The sequence below is a fragment of the Sabethes cyaneus genome, chromosome 3, assembly GCF_943734655.1.
Source record: "Sabethes cyaneus chromosome 3, idSabCyanKW18_F2, whole genome shotgun sequence".
Taxonomy (NCBI): domain Eukaryota; kingdom Metazoa; phylum Arthropoda; class Insecta; order Diptera; family Culicidae; genus Sabethes; species Sabethes cyaneus.
This window is the reverse complement of record NC_071355.1, coordinates 99,728,608-99,747,588: the sequence shown is the minus strand read 5'-3', so window position 1 is coordinate 99,747,588 and position 18,981 is coordinate 99,728,608. Positions and strand designations below refer to the sequence as shown.

At 40.8% G+C, this 18,981-nt stretch overlaps 1 protein-coding gene across 1 annotated transcript in view; it reads left to right on the top strand.

The window, feature by feature from the left end:
• Positions 1-18,981, top strand: part of LOC128739925 (serine proteinase stubble) — a 40,242-nt gene that overhangs the window by 12,122 nt on the left and 9,139 nt on the right. Inside the window, exons 6-7 of the mRNA XM_053835426.1 lie at positions 287-476; positions 653-950. Coding sequence (XP_053691401.1) covers positions 287-476; positions 653-950 — 488 coding nt within the window. The remainder of the gene's footprint in view (positions 1-286; positions 477-652; positions 951-18,981) is intronic.

The following is an 18,981-nucleotide window of genomic DNA, read 5'->3' as shown; positions in this document are numbered from 1 at the left end:
AAAACAATTATATTAACTCAGTCCTCACAGTCAGTCATAATCGCTGTGTGAATTTTGCAGGTGGCTTTCCAAACTCGAAAATCTTGAAATATGTCACTCATAACAAATCTTACACCTTTAAGTAACATATAAATCTATATCTTTGTTTTTGCCATATCCTCTAGATAAAAATAATGCCTTCTCGCAGAAGAAGAGCTTTCATGCGGACAATTGACAGACCATTTCTTACATTATACCAACAATATTCTCATAATGAGTTGCTTTTGTTCTTCACATGTCTTGGCAGAGTGCGGAGTGCAAACGATGGGACGACCGGAAACTCGTATTGTGGGCGGTAAGAATGCCCCTTTTGGCCGGTGGCCCTGGCAGGTATCGGTGCGGAGGACATCCTTCTTCGGGTTTTCCAGCACGCATCGGTGCGGTGGAGCTGTGATCAACGACAACTGGATTGTCACCGCGGGCCATTGTGTAGATGAGTAAATGAGTTCAGCTTTTAGTCGTAGCCTTACTTCGAATATTTTTCCATTAGTCGTGGGGAAAATATGATGTCATTTGTTTATAATTATTAAAATTTCCAATATTGAGCATTGCTGTTAATGCGTGTTTCAATCTTTGTTTTTTTTTTCTTCTCTTCTTTTTAATTTTCATTTAGTTTGCTACAATCGCAAATACGGATACGGGTAGGCGAGTATGATTTTTCTCACGTACAAGAGCAGTTGCCGTACACGGAACGTGCCGTCGCCAAAAAGGTCGTACATCCCAAATATAATTTCTTCACGTATGAATTCGACTTGGCGCTGGTGAAGCTGGAGCAACCGTTGGTTTTTGCTCCACATATAAGCCCGATTTGTTTGCCGGGTACGGATGATCTGCTAATCGGTGAAAACGCAACCGTCACCGGCTGGGGTCGTCTCAGCGAAGGCGGAACGCTACCTTCGGTGCTGCAAGAGGTAAGTTAGAAGTACTGCTGTGCCCGGGAGCGAAACTTTTCAAATTACTTCTCAAACAGAGTTACGCTAAATAATTGAAGCTGTTGTGCAAACAACTTTCCCTTTAGGTTTACTCTTTTACGGTATAGTTTCGGGTGGTTCGAATTCAAGCGTTCTACTCGTTCGAGCATCATCATCGTTCGGGTACTTAATGCTTGCACCATTACGCGCCAAGAGAATCGACAATTTCATGCTGAATTTTGTTTACTCCGTTCGCAGCGGTGTTGAATTTTCAATTAGGGCTGGAGAAAAATAGGAAAAACAATGGGGTTTCGATGTATTTAGTTTTGAAATTCGAAAAAATCGAATTTTGTTTCAGTTTATTTTCTAGAAACAAATTTATATTTACGTATAATGTTTTCTATTAAGCCTCAATTTGTGTAATATTAGTTATCTCAGAGATATTTTCTGTTTTATACTACCTTAAATATAGTTACCGAAACTTTGACTCGTTCCGTGTCCTTTCCAAGTAATTTAATACACCAAATACACTTTAAAACATAAGCGAATTTCGAAATTTACCCGTTATTCCTTTCACCTGCGACGTGACATAGCCAGCATTAAAAGTTCTGAACTTTCCAATAATTCTGAAAAATATCATTTCCTTTCGACTCTCTATCGCACACACATTAAACGTTTGTGTTGTTTTCCTACATTGAAACACGGTGAATCAGTTCACTAAAAGTTTTTCGTTTAGACAATACGAGTTGCCCCATGGAGGAGGAGGAGAATCTCTGGAGAAGTTTGTACACACTCAGAAAATTGAATTTGCCACCCAAGATTACCCCATCCTACTTTGCACTCAAAGAGACACATACCCGCAAACAACCAGCAAAACGTGCTCCAGCCGCCGATTGGGTGGGAAAACGACTGGTTCCGATTTCCCCAAGGCAAAGTGTAACATCGGAGCTCATGGCTGCAGCAGTCTGTTCAAATTGCTTTTTATTTGTTTGATCTGTTCCTGTTCCACCACACCTTCATCTTCTTCAGTTTCAATTGTGTCTACGTTTTAGGACACATCTTCTCGTTGCTACCACAATTTACTTTGCACGAGATTGAAGATGAGGGAAGCAAAATTCTTGACACTTGCCACGAGTCTCGCTACAAACCAGTGAGTTGCTGGTTTGCCGAGTTTGCAGTAGCGGTCAACAACAGTCGCGGAATCAGCAGTCGTAGCCGATAGTACAAAAAAAGTACTAAGGTTGGGGAATATACAGTGAACCTTTTTCATCTAGCATTTTAATGGCAGGAAAGGAACAAACTCCTTTAACTTTTTACATCTCATTTCCATTTAGGTTCGCCGCTTAGTTGGTTTCGAGGTACGACGCTGGTCTAACAAGCCAGTTGTCGTATGTTCGAATCTCGGCTAGGCGGTGCTGCTAGATAGAGTCAGTAGGATTGTTGCACTAACCACGTAACTATCTTATACTCTAATAGCCGGCTATGAAGTCTTTCGATAAAGAAGGGTTAAGCACAGACTAACAGACGTAACACTTCGAACAAATTTTCTAACAAAACATCGTTTCATTGACATCCCTAAAACATGGAAAAAACACTAGCATTACTTGGTGTAGTCTTCGCACTACGCAGAGCAGGTCGCTATAAATTTAGCAATGCTATAAATTTACTTGTATATTATCTGACAACAGCGCCAGCGCAGGGGAGTGGTGTTCTCGCGCAGCGACTGTTGTTTGAGTCTTGGCTTAAGTGGAAATTTGAAATGGTCGTTTTTTGGCGATGGAATGGAGCTTCAGTGTTACGTCTGTTAGTCTGTGAGTTAAGTCTCAGAAAAGACGTTCAAATCCAAGGCTTTGCTTTTTCTATTTGGGTTTAGCATAGTTGAATGCCAAAAGCAAGATGTATTATTTTAAACGTTTTGTCATCTCCATCATAAGTACAAATGTTTTCTTAATTGTTTCATATCTTAACAAGGTGTACCTATATATTGTAATTTTCCGCTTCTGCATTATGTTTTGTAATATCATTATTGGAACAAAAATTCTCGAAATGACAAATATTAAAGTTAGAACTGGAATAAAATAATGAACTTTTTTAAAGCTAACATTCATTTCACGGTAACGAAATAATAACAGTAGAAAATTTATATTAATAGCGCAGGGGCGTAGCCAAGAGTGTTTCTTAGGGGGTGTTTTACAAAAAAAAATTTGACATAGCCTAACCTTAAGGAGTTTATTCAGGAAATGAGGAATTATTTTCAATCATCATAAGCTATTTTGGTTTATACTCAGAGTTCTTCATTTGACAAAAAAAAACGAATTGATATAAAAGAAGGTAAATGTTGAAATTGCGCTTCCCAGTTGACATCGTGGTACGTTGTATATTCAAATCTTGGCTAGGAGAGACTATTAGAGTCAATAGGATCGAGTCCCTTCCAGGCACGGCAAAAGTCGAGGACAAGTTGACAGCTTAACCTGCATGCTTTTCAACATCGCCCTTGACAAGATGATCCGGCGAGAAAAATCGAAACGAGAAACTAAATTTTCAGTGAAGGTAGCAAACTTCTTGGCTACGCAGATGACTTTGATATTGTAGGCCGAAACTTCGCAACGACGGAGGTCGTCTGGGCTAGACTGAAAGCAGAAGCTAGTAGGATTGGACTAAAAGTACTTACTTACTTAATTGGCCTAACGTCTTATGACAAGGCCTGCGCAGTATAATTTCTCCATCTGTTTCGGTCCATGGCAACTGATCTCCAGTTCCGCGGGCACCCAGTGCTCGCCAGATCTCGCTCCACCTGGTTTTGCCACCTCGCTCGCTGTGCCCCTCTTCGTCTTGTTCCTACCGGATTTGATGCGAAAACCATTCTTGCAGGATAGTTGTCCGGCATTCTAGCAACATGTCCTGCCCAACGTATCCGTCCAGCTTTAACCACTTTCTGAATACTTGGTTCGCCGTAGAGACGCGCGAGCTCGTGGTTCATTCTTCGCCTCCATACACCGTTCTCTTGCACTCCGCCAAAGATGGTTCTTAGCACCCGCCGTTCGAAAACTCCGAGTGCTTGTAGGTCCTCTTCTAGCAATGTCCACGTTTCGTGCCCGTAGAGGACAACCGGTCTAATTAGCGTTTTGTACAGTGTGCACTTTGTACGGGGGCTCAGATTGTTCGACCGCAAGTGTTTGTGGAGTCCGTAGTAGGCCCGACTTCCGCTGATAATACGTCTTTTAATCTCACGGCTGGTATTGTTGTCCTCTGTTGCCAGCGAGCCAAAGTATACGAACTCGTCGACTGCCTCGAACTCATCCCCGTCGATTAACACGGTGCTGCCCAAGCGAGCCCCGTCGCGCTCGGTCCCGCCCGCCAGCATATACTTCGTTTTAGACGTATTTATCTGCAATCCAATCTTCTCTGCTTCGCGTTTCAGTCTGGTGTACTGATCTTCCACCGCCTCAAATGTTCTGCCGACAGCATCCACGTCGTCAGCAAAGCAGATAAATTAACTGGATTTATTGAAAATCGTGCCCCGCATTTCGATCGCCGCTCGCCTTATAACACCTTCAAGCGCAATGTTGAATAGCAGGCAGGAAAGACCATCTCCTTGTCGAAGTCCCCTGCGAGATTCGAATGGGTCGGACAATCCACCCGAGATTCTCACACAGCACTAGATCCCATCCATCGTAGCCATGATAAGTCTAGTAAGCTTACCCGGAAAGCCGTTTTCGTCCAAAATTTTCCATAGCTCTTGTCGGTTTACGCTATCATATGCGGCTTTGAAATCGATGAACAAGTGGTGCGTGGGGACTCGGAATAAAAGTAAATGCCCGACTGAAGTTTTTGGAGCGTCTTAGTAGAATGCGAAACCGGAAATTAAATAACAAGCAAACTATTTCAATTAAATTCTATATATATCTATATTTATTCGCGACAGGTACATATTTAGGCTACAACTTGCAGGGTTCATCAGTGTCTGTTTTCGAACTATTTATTATTTAATTTCAAGTAAGACCACTACAAATTATTTTTAAAGTTTTTGAACCCCCCTCCCCCTCCCACACTGGAAATTGGCTTGAAAAATCGGGGGGTTTTTCCATTATTTGTAGGATATGAGTTAATTTTTTTTATAATGCCTGTAAAACTCGAAAAATGTGTGTACGAGTTGAGTTAACGCTTCTGGCGCGAAATAGAATGGGAATTCAAACAGTGGAATTTCCGAAGTCGGTCAAAAAAATTCTTTCGTTTTTGCCGTTTGTCTATAGGTACTGATCTAAAAGCAGCGTTCGATTGTATTCTCCATAAAATACTACTACAGAAAATTTTGCGTCTTCGCGCATCTCGCAATTTCACCAAATGGCTCAGTCCCTATTTACGCGACAGAGTTCTGCGTGTGCAGCTTGACTCCTGTTTCTCTTCCCGGTTTATTAACTTGTCGGCTGTGCCTCAAGACAGCAACATGGGACCTCTTCTGTTTGTCCTGTTTTTAAACGATATCGCCTCGCTGCTTGGAGCTAATGTATGCTGATGACTTGAAATTGTATTCGTTCGTTCTATAGAAGATTGCATGCTGCATCAGAGGCTTTTGGATATGTTCGTTGACTGGTGTAGGAAAAACTGGCTGGTCATCAGTATCCCGAAGTGCCAAGTAATTACTTCATCATAATGACTTTCTATTGCATCGCTACTAGTTCGATCTTCTTCAACTACCAAATAAATGAACAATGTAATTTCAAGAGTCGACCAAGTCAATGATCTCGGAGTACTGCATGATGCTAAACTGACGTTCAATTTGCATCGCACCACGACAATATCGAAAGATTCCCGACAGCTTGGTTTCATCACTAAGATTGCTCGAGATTTCAGTGATCCTCACTGTTTGAAGGCGCTATACTGCTCCCTGTTACGGCTACAAAATGCGTGCATAGTTTGGTGTCCTTATCAGCCGGCATGGAATCTGTGTATGAAACGGGTTCAAAAACGTTTTGTCCGGCTTGCGCTACGTGGCGTTACCTTGGCGTGATCCAGTAAATATACCTCCGTATCCCGACCGTTGTCATCTTCTGGGTCTCAAACACCAAAACATGCACCGACAATTTGATCTGTTTTGAACCGGACTACTGCAGCCGAGTTTCCATGGAACAACTTTTGGATACAACGAACCAATTACGGCCTGCATTCGTACTTCCTCTGCACTTGAAACCCTTTTTGAGTTCGGCGAACCGGCACATTAGTCCGCACATAAATTAGCTAACTCTAGATTTTTATAAGCATGACTAATATTCAATAAGACAACTATGTCAATTAAATTTTATAATCAAATAAACAAAAAACAAATGAAGGATACGTTAGGTGAAAACTGTATTTATTTTTGAATAAATACCTAGTGTGTACGTGCAGCTTTTTTTGAGTGTGGTCGCAAATATTAGTCAAATCTACATTACTGCGCACCGTTCGTCTTGTCGTGTGGCTCAAATTGGTTGAATTTTGGAATAGGTTTTGAATCTATGGGAAACAATTTGCATTCGCTTCCTTAGGGACGGACAGTTCAGCTGGGAGAATATAAATGAATAAACTTTGCCTATTTAACTTTGGATGAGCTTTGAGGCTGCCCTCGGTGTGAAATCGTAATGTGTTAGCAGATTCCATAACTTCTTTTGCAGAAAGCTATGAGATGACGAAGGTGTTTTGGTACATACCGATCACTATGAATAATTTTAATAGGAAAAGTGAACAGTTTTTTTATAAGAACCATTTTCGATCGCCTCATCACAGTTATTGCTATTACAGTATTATCAACAACACATATTCATTCATTTTAATATGGTATCTTATAATATATGACGAATAGTTAACGAATCGCCAGCTCCGCATGAAATATATTCCTTAATCCAATAACAATCTCTTTTATACTGGATTGATCGCAAAAATGGTGTTTAACGCATAAAGGTTTCATTCCAGTAGCATAATTATTCACCCTCAACACTAGTTTTCCTTTTTTACCTAATGGTTCTTCGGCTCTGGCATATCAGGAATGCGTGGAATTGAACTTCCTAGCACACATTTATACGCTATTTCCTCGTCCCTGCTGATGATGATGCCCGGAATTCGTTAAAGAATTTTGCCATAGCTTTTATCGTCGGCAGTTTTCCTTTTGTCACTGCAAAACGCGCCAAACTCGCACTTTCACATGGCTGCTCTTGCAGAAGGAGCAAACTTTGTTATGTATTCATATGACGAAGATGACGTCTTGCGAGTTTTATTCGTTAGGAATTTCATTTCATTCGACCTACCTCTGAGCTGCATGCAGAGTAGACGCCGCCGGTGAAGCACGAATATCCTGTGTTGAACTGTTTGTTTCGGGGAGAGCACTGACTGATTGTGAAATTGTCAGTGTTTTTATGCGCACGTGTTTGTGTGCTTATGTGCGTGTATGTTTCCGTTGCCAACTGGTATCAGGTTCAAATAAGTGCCGCAGTGAAATTTAATATGCCCGTAGATATCGTTTGCACATGTGACCTGTATTTTATTCTCTACCAAAACCCGAAGTGCGCTCCAAACTGACAACGAATACCTACTGACATCCTTTGAAAAACTTACACGTCATATTCAAAAGCTTCGGGCAAGTTCACGCTCCATCATAAACACACATTTATAACTCACCAGACGACTGCTATACATTCGTCATCTGTGCAATACCCTTGATTCGTATGATAATGTTGAATATTATTTCGTCGTGGGATGCTCCGACCGACTACTGGGGACAATGGTTACGTAAATGTCAAAGGGCATAAATTGTCTCGCAATTGTTTTTATCATTGAATTTTAGTAAAATAAACTTTCCCACGGATGATTTTTCAGTTTTTCAGTGTTTTATTATAATTGGATTTTTAGTTATTTATTTATCGACATTATTATTGACAGACTAATCAGTTATAACTTAAATTGGTTTAAATTGGTTTCTAATAGTTCATAGCGTTGGAAGCTTCTAAGTTCTTAGTTCTAAGTTCTCTTCTATAACTTATTATTATACTGGCATACACATGATTTATCTTAACGCTTTTAAAAATGAGTTTACTTTGATGGGTTTTATCGTATTTAGGTACAAATAATTCATAATTACATGTAGAATTTAATGAACTTAACATCTTCTGTTATAACCAAAATTGGCCCGCACTTGTCTCACTATTCGACATGCAGACGATGATGAAAGGGTAGACATTTTGTCTCATTTTGGTTATGGAAGCTGACGGTTTACAATGCTGGTTAGTCATGAAACGTTACCACAGTAGTTCTTCAACTCTCCGTGGGATTGTTCTGAGCTTCGGGAGATCGTATCCTTTGTTCTGGCTGACACGGATAAAGATGTATCATGCTTATGTACGAATAATACATGCCCAGCCGTATGTCCTCCCACCAATCACTTGGAAGATCTAGGACGAGATGCCATCACGCTGCCTTTGGTGTAGTGTCACACATTAACATGGCGATGGTGGTATGGTCTGATGATTTTACGCAAATCTTACGAATAAAGGCTCTGTCGACATAAAACAACAGCAAAATCTGATTTGGCACAATAGCTGTCATAAATTTTTCAATGTCAGTTATCATTTGTAACGAAACACATGTTAGCGGTGGGTTTGTCACTGTTTGCCATGTGTCTTCAATAAAATTTAGGTAACAAGCCATCGCCAGAATTTTTATTAGCAATTTAAATCTTCTTTGCTAGTGATAAATACAGTTAAACACAGTAAAATCCTGTTCCAGCTTTTTTGTATACCAGAAGAGCACTGGGTTCAAAATATCACTGCGACAGTCATGGAGACTGTATTTTATAGCTGGCCCCGATTGCTGTACACGGCTTACGAATTACTCGTACCCCTTGATCGAGTTGAGCTAGCAGGCTGTAAGACATGTGCCCCAATTAGGTGCTACATAGTTAACATAACCAATAACCTTCTTGCGATTGAGTTTCCATACAGAGTAGCTTCCGTAGAAACTGAACTTTCTAGTTTATAGTTGCAAAAGCGGCAAATGTCAGTTAAGACCTTGCCAATTCTCTTTAACTGGTAAGGAGAGGGGCAATATCCGGTGAGGAGTCCCGTGATTTTGCGCAGTTCACTACTCCTTAAGGTAAGTAGTTTTTTAACTACTGCATGGTCTGGGTAGGTAAACTGTTTAGCTTGTCTATAACCGCCCAGTTAGCTTCGAGGTACGATGCTGATATAACAAACCAGTCGTCGAATGTTCGAATCTCGGCTAGGCGGTGCTTGCTAGATAGAGTCAGTAGGATCGTTACACTGACCCCGTAATTTTCATGTACTCTAAACAGCCGGCTGCGGAGTCTGTCGATAAAGAAGGGTAATGTTTAATGACAGTTTAAGCTCACGGCTTTGCTTTTTTTTAGCTTGTATACAACCCTGCGATTGATACCAGTTGGATGCTATCTAGCTTTTTTCAGGTCAATTCAATCAGGTTGACAGCGGATATGGAGGGATCCAGAATCGGTTCGGGGCCAATGAACTGCTGATCTGATCCTTGTCTCGCTAGGCCGTCAGCAAGCTCATTTCCCTCGATTCCGCAGTGTCGAGGCACCCAGAATAATGAAACTTCGTTCTGGCGGGAGAGTTCTCTTAAAGTTCCCTGTGCGGGCTCCCAAACTAATTAGTATTCACATTTAGTGGACTTGAGAGTGAGTAGCGCAGAGATTTTCGCATGCCTATACTTTCGTTTAAAACATATCTTGGCGCAGATGTATATTGCATATACTTCCGCTCGGAAAACGGTGGGTCATTTGCCCAGTGGAACAGCTTCCCTTATTCCGGGACCGTAGACTCTGGAACCTGTGCAAGCCCTAATTTTTGAACCATCTGTAAAGAAACAGACGGTACCGGATGGAACAGAGCCGGTGTTTAGGCCGACAAACCCGTGTGGTGGCACAGACTCTTTCGCTTCTGGGGGACGATGAAGTAGGTACTTAGTTCTTTTGAAGCGAATAAATCTCCAGATCCGTCTAATATTCTACCCGTTTCTTGCAGAAAATGAGCAGCATTATAATGCCCGGGCATATTAACAATTTTCGAATCAGTTTCACTTTGGAAAATATCCCGGTGAATTGGCGAAATGTGGGCAGATACCTAAAAGCATACCTAAGACAGATAAAAAAGTGAAAACCATGCAAAAGGCTTTCAGACCAATACATTTGACATCAATGCTTCTCAAGTTGACAGAAGAAATCGCGGAAAACTATATCCGCAATTAGTTTTCAAAGAATTTACCGTTGCATGGAAATCAACATGCATACCAATGCGGTAAATCTACGGAGACTCCATTGCTCTGCGTTGTGACAATAATTGAGAAATCGCTGAAATATCAAGAGTTGGCACTTTGGGTTTTCCTTGACATTGAAGGCGCTTTCGATAACATGTCCTTCGCTTCAATTTTTACGGCTCTCTTTCAAAACGGAGTCGAGTAAAATAAGCTAGATTCTAGCAATGCTTTCAACCGGTGAAAACACAGCCTCATTGGAAGATACATCACTAAACATTTTCGGCAATGAGAGGAATTCCGCAAGGAGCTCTCTCACCCTTGTCCACTGATGGCCGACACATTCCTTCACAAGCAGCGCATCTTGGTTATGAAACTATTGCTTAAGTCGAGGACGTAATACTTATTGTTAGAGAAAAGTTTGGGATAAATACCTGAACTTAGCTGCTTTCCTAGATTATGCTGTTAAGATAGCATCTCGTTGTAGCTTGAACAGTCAAACAGTGACCTACGCACAATCAGGGGACTCCTAAATGGATACTGTCCCGCTCTTTATCATTCAAACAGTGTATCGAATGATACCGACACCTTCCGCTTTTGAAACTCTGCACTCAGCGCATCTGCTCAACAATTGCGGGGTTCTTGCTTTATCTACGCGTAACTTTTTCGGCAGTTTCCTGCTTACTCCATACCGAGTATAGAACCCAAATCCCAAATAGTCATTGATTTTATCAAACATGTACCGAATCACGGAACAGGATTGCAACTATTTGGCTCAACTTTATTAATGGGTATGAGCAGTCCAGGAACTGTCTACAGCAATCGAAGACTGCCCCAAAAGACGATCATTAAGACTGCCACAGTGACCTTTCAATCATATGCTCTTCTGGCATACAAAAAAGGGCCTCGCTACTTAATCTGCACAGGGCCTCGCGCGCTGTAACGCCAGGTCTGGGATGAAAGAACGGACCCTCCATCTTAAGCGAACGCGATCTGTTTCAATTACACTATATGGAACATCCATATTAGGCTGTGCCTCCATTCAGTTACGACACCTTTGTAACCTTAGTGCACCGAGTTTGGCTTCCTTCTTCACATGAAGATGTAAAGGTAGCAAGCATAACATTGCCATCCTCCCAGTTGGCCTCGAGGTAAGACGCTGGTCTAATAAACCAGTCGTCGTATGTTCGAATCTCGGCTGGGAGAGGCTGTTAGAGTCAATAGGATCGTAGCACTGACCCCGCACTGTCCTGTATTCTAACAGCTGGTTGCGAAGTCTGTCGTATAAAACAGAAGGTCAAATTTCGATAACGGAATTAGCACCCAGGCTTTGCTTATAACATTGCCTCCATGGCTGCAGTTGGAATTGTGCGCCTGGCGCTGGTAACTGACAAACATGCCACGCGTTGAACTTTGTTTAGTTTGACCTGCACAGTCACCACGCCATTCAGTGTAAGGGGAGCAAGAGCATGTCTCCTCTGCCTAGTAAATGGTATCACAATGGTTTTGGTGTGGTTTGCATTAAGCCCCTCTCGTGAACACTACGAAATAGTGGTAGTTACAACACACGACTAGACAGCACTGTGTCAAATTTACCTCCGACAATGAGTACTACGTCGTCGCCGTACGCAATGACCATGCTGTGATAGTTTGTGCAGGGAGAGTGCGTCGCCCACCAGTGACCAAAGCAAAGGGGAGAGAACTCCTCATTGAGGACATCCTTTGATCGCTGAAGTCATGATGGATGTAACTCCTAATGAGGCTATAATTCCCTGCTTGACAGTATTGCTTGAATCCAGCTCATTGTCGGTTGATCAGTTCCTTTGTTGTCAAAAGCCCTTTCAATGTCAAAAAAGCACAAAGTGCCATCTCATGATATTGGAGCGACTTTTCAAATCAGTCTCACGGTTTCCGTAAATTAAAAAAAAATTGATCGCGTTGATAAGCATATTGATTACCATGCAGACTTATTACGGATATGATTACCCTTGATTTTTTCCATCAACTCGAGAAGCGTTGATGTTAGACTTATGGGTCTGAAAACTTTTGGCATGGATCTCTTTTCCTGCCTTAGATATGAACACCACCCTAACTCTCTAGCAGCTTGCCGGGACACGTCATAACGTAAAGCTGGCATGAAAGAGGTTGATGAGCTCGGGCATTATAATCTCGTCCGCTTTTTGTAAGAAGATGGTTAGTGTGCCATTCGGACCTGGAGACTTCATTGGTTCAAAGGAATTGAGTGTCCAATTGATTGAAGCCTCCGTAAACAGTCGGCGTGCAAGTAGAACCGAGTCGTTTGACACATTGTTGTGATGACTTAACTTGCTGCTGCCCGTCGACGTCGCTTTCAGTGGTCAATGTCGAACCAGAGAAATGTGTGTTCATAAGATTCTCCAACGTCTTCCTAGTAGTAACAGTGCGCATCCCGACGAATGCTGTTGAGCGATTCATCCCACCACGACACGTCACGGCGGACTGTCCGCGTGATTAACCGACAGTTAGCAGTGAAAGCGCCAATGATCCTACTCTGTAGGTACAGGTCAGCTGATGTGCGTATATTAATATAACAGAAGTTCCGAGAGTAACCCAAGTGTTCTCTGAACGAACACCAGTTGGTTTTCTTCTGGGTTCTGTATTGTTCTTTCCTGAGAGAGTTTGCCTCAATATCAAAAATAATATACCTATGGTCTGATAAACTAGGTTCATCAGAGACATGCCAGTTTTTGACCTTATCAGTAATACAAGTGCTGCACAGAGTGAGGTCTAGGACCTCATCTCTGATAGCTTTATTTGTTACAGTTAGTATTTGACCGCTTCTTTCCAGTTACTTCAGCGCCTCTAGTTTTCGTGCCAAGAAACACTGTCATTAGTGTTTTGATGTGGAAGAATCGTTCACTTAGTAGTACAAATTTCATCAAGATTGTTATACGCTTGAAAACTTATCGAAGATAGTGAATTCTGTACAATCGCGTTGAATGATCGCCAAGGCTCTCAAACATCCAAAGCCGGCTGTAAGTACCGTGTTCAAATGTTACCGAAAAACATTGACGTTGAACCGCGCAAAGCAAACTAAACGTAGAAGTGGAACATATGATCGGAAAGTACGAAAAAGTTCTTCAGGGTAGTTCAAAATAATCCCGAGATCTTTGGACGTGATTTGGCGGAAAGGTGTGCTATCGCGGTTTGTACACAGTACACTACCGCATAGGACGCTGAAACAGACCCTGGTCGGAAAAAAACCGTGCAAGGAAACTATTCGACTAAGTTCTGACCAAGTATGATGGATGTATTTGTAAGCATATGTGAAAATGGAATCCACAGGGTAAGTCTGATTGACTTACGGTTTTCACGAGAAGTTTTTATTAAATAGCCTTAGAGTATATTAGTAATTCTGATTCTGATGGGATTCTTAATGGCGATATAGCTGAAGGAGACGAAGCGGACGTTAACCTAGGAGTGCCTACAAAGGATAACAGACTGCCGGTTCCCGATCTCTAAGAGATCTGGCGAACAATTGGTCAGTTGAAGAATAATAAAAATTCAAAAATGGTAAAAACCCACTAGCAACGGCACTTCACTGGATAACTCAAGGTTTTGGGAGAAGGAGAAACTACCGGAAGAGTGGATGGAAGTTATGATTGGTTGCATCTATAAAAACGATAGCAAGCAGAATCCACAGGGTAGTATCAGGCGGACTTTTTGAAGACCCGTACGACTGCGGATCAAATTTTTCATTCTACGACAAATTTTCCAGACATGTTGGAAGTATAACGTGTCCACGCGCTATATTTTTGTGGATTTCAGGGCAGCATACAATACGATTGAGTGCAAACAGCTATGACAGTTAATGCACGAGAACGGGTTTCCGAACAAACTGATGCGGCTGAAAGCTACCTTGGAGCGAATAATGTGCTACGTGTGTGTTTCGAGAGCACGCTCGAGTCCCTTCAAATTGAGCAGAGGGTTGCGACAAGAGAATGGACTGTCCTGTAAGTTATTCAACATCTCTATTGAAGGTGTGATCCGGTGTGCAGACATCGAAACGAGAGGAATGATTTTCAAGGTAAAATAGCCAACTCCTAGTCTTCTCAGACAACCGTAACATCATTACTAGAAACCTTGGGACGGCGAGGGTAATCTACGCCAGAATAAAAAAGGAGGCTTGGAGGATTTGGTTACAAATTAATACGTCGAAAACCGAATATATGGTTGGAAGAGGAACCGGAGCAAACAACGCACCCAGTAACAGGGACATTGAAGAGTTCATTTATTTGGGATCTCTGGTCACTGCCGACAATAATACGAGAACGGAGATTCAACGACGCATTTAAGCTGGAAGTCGACCCTACTTTTTCTTTCACAAGACGCTTCGATCAAGGAGCATACGCTGCTGCACAAAGCTGACGATGTATAAAACGCTAATTAGACTGGTAGTCCTCTACGGACTTGAAATTGTAACTTTGCTGCCAGGAGGGATACATGCACTTGCCGTTTTTGAACGAAAGGTGTTACAGAATTTTTTTTAACAGAGTATAAATGCAAAGCTGCCGTCCCTGCTTTGAGAGATTTCTATCGTACACCTGGCTAAAGTTGGGAGACTACGGTGGGCAGACCACGTTGCAAGAATACTGGACCCACACTCTTTCGGTTGGTATCCGAATGTTTTACTCACGAAGCTACTGTCGCCTGTTATTTATTTGCGTATTGACATCAGCTTAATGCTGTTCAGACTAGATTCAGTTAAGGTATATAATATTATTTTTAAAGCTAATTCTACTAAGCCTTGCATTTTGATTAGGGACATTGAAAATTTGTTGAAAACCGTTTCCAAGTAATGACTCTGTTAGGGTCACTTCTTGCTCAGTTAGTACGTTTATCCGAATAAAACTGTTAATGTCAGCATCAAAATTCCACATAAGATTCGATAGATTATAATCACTAAGTAATATTAAAGAGTCTGTGTTTTTGGCTTAGTCGGAGAGCTTTTGAACACAGGTGCAGTGCTCGTTATAGATAATTGGGTTCGAATTCGGTTTAATATGCACACAACATATAAACACTAGTTCGGCAATTCAATACAAACAGTTACTTGTTCTAAACGTATGTCACCAGGAAGCTGAACTAATCGGGATGCAAAATGCTTTTTTATGGCAATTAACATACTACCACCACGTGTCGCGGTACTTGTTAATGATTTCCTGTCGCAACTGTAGAAGATATAGTCCGAAGATAACTCAGTAAAAGCAATGTCGCTGTTGAGCCATGTTTCCGTAAAGGCAAGTACGCCATAATCAGATGAAGTAAACGCGAGATACAAGTCATTCGTCTTTGTTCGTAATCCTCTAACATTCTGATAATATACATCGTAGGAGAGGCTCCGTTTGGTGTTTTTAGTTCGAGCAAACTTTCAGTTCTATTTTGATTGGTCATAGAGTCATTTACACAAATAAGTGAATTTTCTAAGCGGTGGGTTGTGTGTTGACTGAAACATTCAAGGTCTGACTGGGTCCTGCTATTGTTAATGTGGTAAGGCGGTTGGAAGTTTTGAGAAAACCCTGTTGGGGACAGACTTATCTACGAACTCACGGAATATAATACCAACAGGCCAAGTGTCCGGATTCATAGCTTTAGCCTTTAGGTCAATGGGGAGTCCTATTTTGTATGAAATGAAGTTTAGTGATCTCGGATCTCTTCTACGTGGATATTAGGTAGTCTAATAATACCTAGTTTTATGTGATTCTTCCTAATTGATTGATGATTCTTAGAAATTTATTTTATGAAATGCAATTAGACCTTTTAACGCTTTGATTTACGAAAATGAACCCGACCTTCATATACACTTTAATATGATGACGAATTATGGGTAATGAGCTATCAGAGATGAGTATTGAGAAGTGAGAAGTCAGCTGTGAGAATATTATCTGAAAAGTATTGTACCGAGAAGTGCTTGACTAGAACTACTGTGGAATAAATATTTAAGGGTTTATATAAACTATAATCCATTTATCAAAAAGAATTACGGCGAAAGTTTCCAATGAGCTTGAACCAACAGAAATTTTCGTCTGACACCTGCAAAATAAATTTCTGCATAGTATGCTTAAGATGGATTGACATAAATCTTCGTAGGTGAAAATAAAATTGGCGTTTGAAAACTTAAGAATCAACAGGCACATAGTCAGCAAAAAAAAATATAGTCACGAACGCTCCTCAAGTTATGGTGATTCAAAAAAAGGGTCACGATTCGTTAGCTTCAGCTGCGGTCTCCGTAGAACAGAACCAGGCGATTCATTCGAACGATGGATGCGATTGCGGTCAGATGGCAAAGGGCAAAGGAACAATGATGTCACAATACCGATACCGCAATGGGAAAATGGATTGAGAGCGTGTCGGTACAAATTGCGCACATTTTTCTGCATTTTTCAGCTCTTCTAGTCTACTCCACTGCCTCTCGAAGCAGCCGGTTTTCCATTGCTTGGCAAGTCCTCAACGTTTTCCGTCCTATAAAAGAGTGAGGTGACTTTATTTTCTGACTGCAAAAGGAAAATTCTTTAAGTGCTTGTCAACGAACAAATTCCAAAGCTTAATTTTTCTACAGCTTCTTCCAATCAGCAAATACTTGCTATAGAAATGGAAAAGGTGATTCTCTATTCTTCCAAATGAAAACCAACAATTCAACTTTTCGACAAATGACATTCATTCGCTGCAGGAAAATAGTTTCGAACTTGCGGACCAACCAAATTGGATATCTTATTTTGGTAGAGATAACTTCATTGATGCAATCAATTAATTTTATTTGTGCGGAAAGGTCCTTTATCACACAATGCAGCCACGTTTCAAATCTCAAAAGGAAGACCGAAGTTTCCCTCAAGCATGTTCAATTTATTGCCGTTATTAGATTTAAAGTTGTCTGTTGTTGTCACGAGCACTGTATTGATCTTTCTTCTTCAGTAAGGTTATACCTTATACCTAGACGGTGCTGCTAACAACTTTAATTTATGCTACTTCTTAAAAGAGAAAGCGAAGATCCGGTTTGGCCGTGAATGGAAGGAAAATTGATTAATCAGTGAGGAGGTTGTTGAAACCACGCGACCACTTGGTCACGGTCGTGCTGCTCAGCAAAACCCTTTCTTACAAAAATTAATGAAAATATTTTCTTTTTACATTTTGAATTTAGCACTTAACTTTACTAGATCCTTTGTATAGATAAGCTTTGATCATTTTTAAACACTGATTTGGTAGTTTCTGGAAATATGAGTTATAAGTATATTAGTATCATTCGTTAATCTGTAATATATGTAATAAATAAAATAAATCTAAATAAAATTAAAATTGAAGCTTTGATGACACACATACATACAGCCAGGATTCCATTTTAAATTGCAAATCGTCACTCAATAATGAAACTGCGAAACTAGCTTCAATAAAGGCCAGTGAATTTGGAATTAACTCATCACGAAGATCGTTTTCAAGTTTTATTTGTATTGGATTTGTATTAAGTGTTGGATAGAAGGTTAGCAAACTTAAATGAAAATATGCCCCATTTCGCACCCGCGACCCCCATTGCTTTAAAAAATCCTTACAAATCACGTCTTTATTTGGTGTCACATTTATTTCCTTTTATTATGTCCGCATTTCCTTTAGGGACTCGTTACATGTTGTAAACATTTTATGTCCTTCCTTTTGTCGAATTCTTTGCTCGTCAATAGCTATATGCCGTGCTGCTCAAACAGTTAAATTAATGTAAGCGTAATCTGTTTATCCGTATCTTTGATAAGTATCCGTTTTCGTAAGCTCGACAGATGGAGCGCGCCAATAGAATGGTGGGATTAATTTGTTCAGCTGAAATTCAATTTTCCACCTAATCGGGCGACCGTAATCCGTCACGCAACGTTAGTACAAAGCGATTTCGAAAGAAATTCTCTTTTCCAGCGTTCAACCCAAAACGGAATTCATTACTCGGTTAGATGATGGATAAATTGCAGAACAGAAGAGAAGACGAAAAAACTTCATGCCTCGCCAATTGCCCTCAGAGAATACAAAAAAGAACAACTTTGGGAGTTTGTTTGTTTTTAAATGTGCAAAATAGCTGTTTTTAATTTCAAACAGGAAGCCAGAGTTGTTTTCGGACTGTTTGTTTAAAGCATTTGCAAACTGCAGGTGTACCAACCGTACTAGGTATGGCGTTGCAAGGATATTGTTCCTCATCATGAATTTGTATCATATAAACCAAAACCAATCCAATCCACTCCATCCAATGTAAGTTAGTTTGAATAATGGTGGCAGCTGCTGTAAACAATCAGTTCCAAATAATGGAGTAACAGGCAGTCGTTTCCCAGCAAAGTGTCAGATATCGAAAACGAAACCGAATAACATATGAGAAAAACTTTCACCAGAATCCAAAACTTTTGCATCGTTTCTTCTGTTTATTTAAATTTATGATCCAAATAGTAGTATCAATTTCTCTGAAGTCATGCATTTCGCATAAAACAAATTAATGGTTCCAAGTTATGCGTAAACTCGTCGAGAAGAATGTCTGGATCAACTTGTGCTTTATGGTACGAACTATGTTGGGTTTGAACTATGCTTATATATATTAAAATCGTGCCAAATGCAGACTTGGGTATATTTTTGGCATCATTTCAAAGTAATAAATATCATCCAAGTTAAGCTATCACCGGAAAAACTGTCTGAATCAACAAATCAGACCCAACGCAGGCAGAAATTGAGCCACACAGTTAGTCTCCCATTTTCCCCATCCCTTTATATCGCCAAT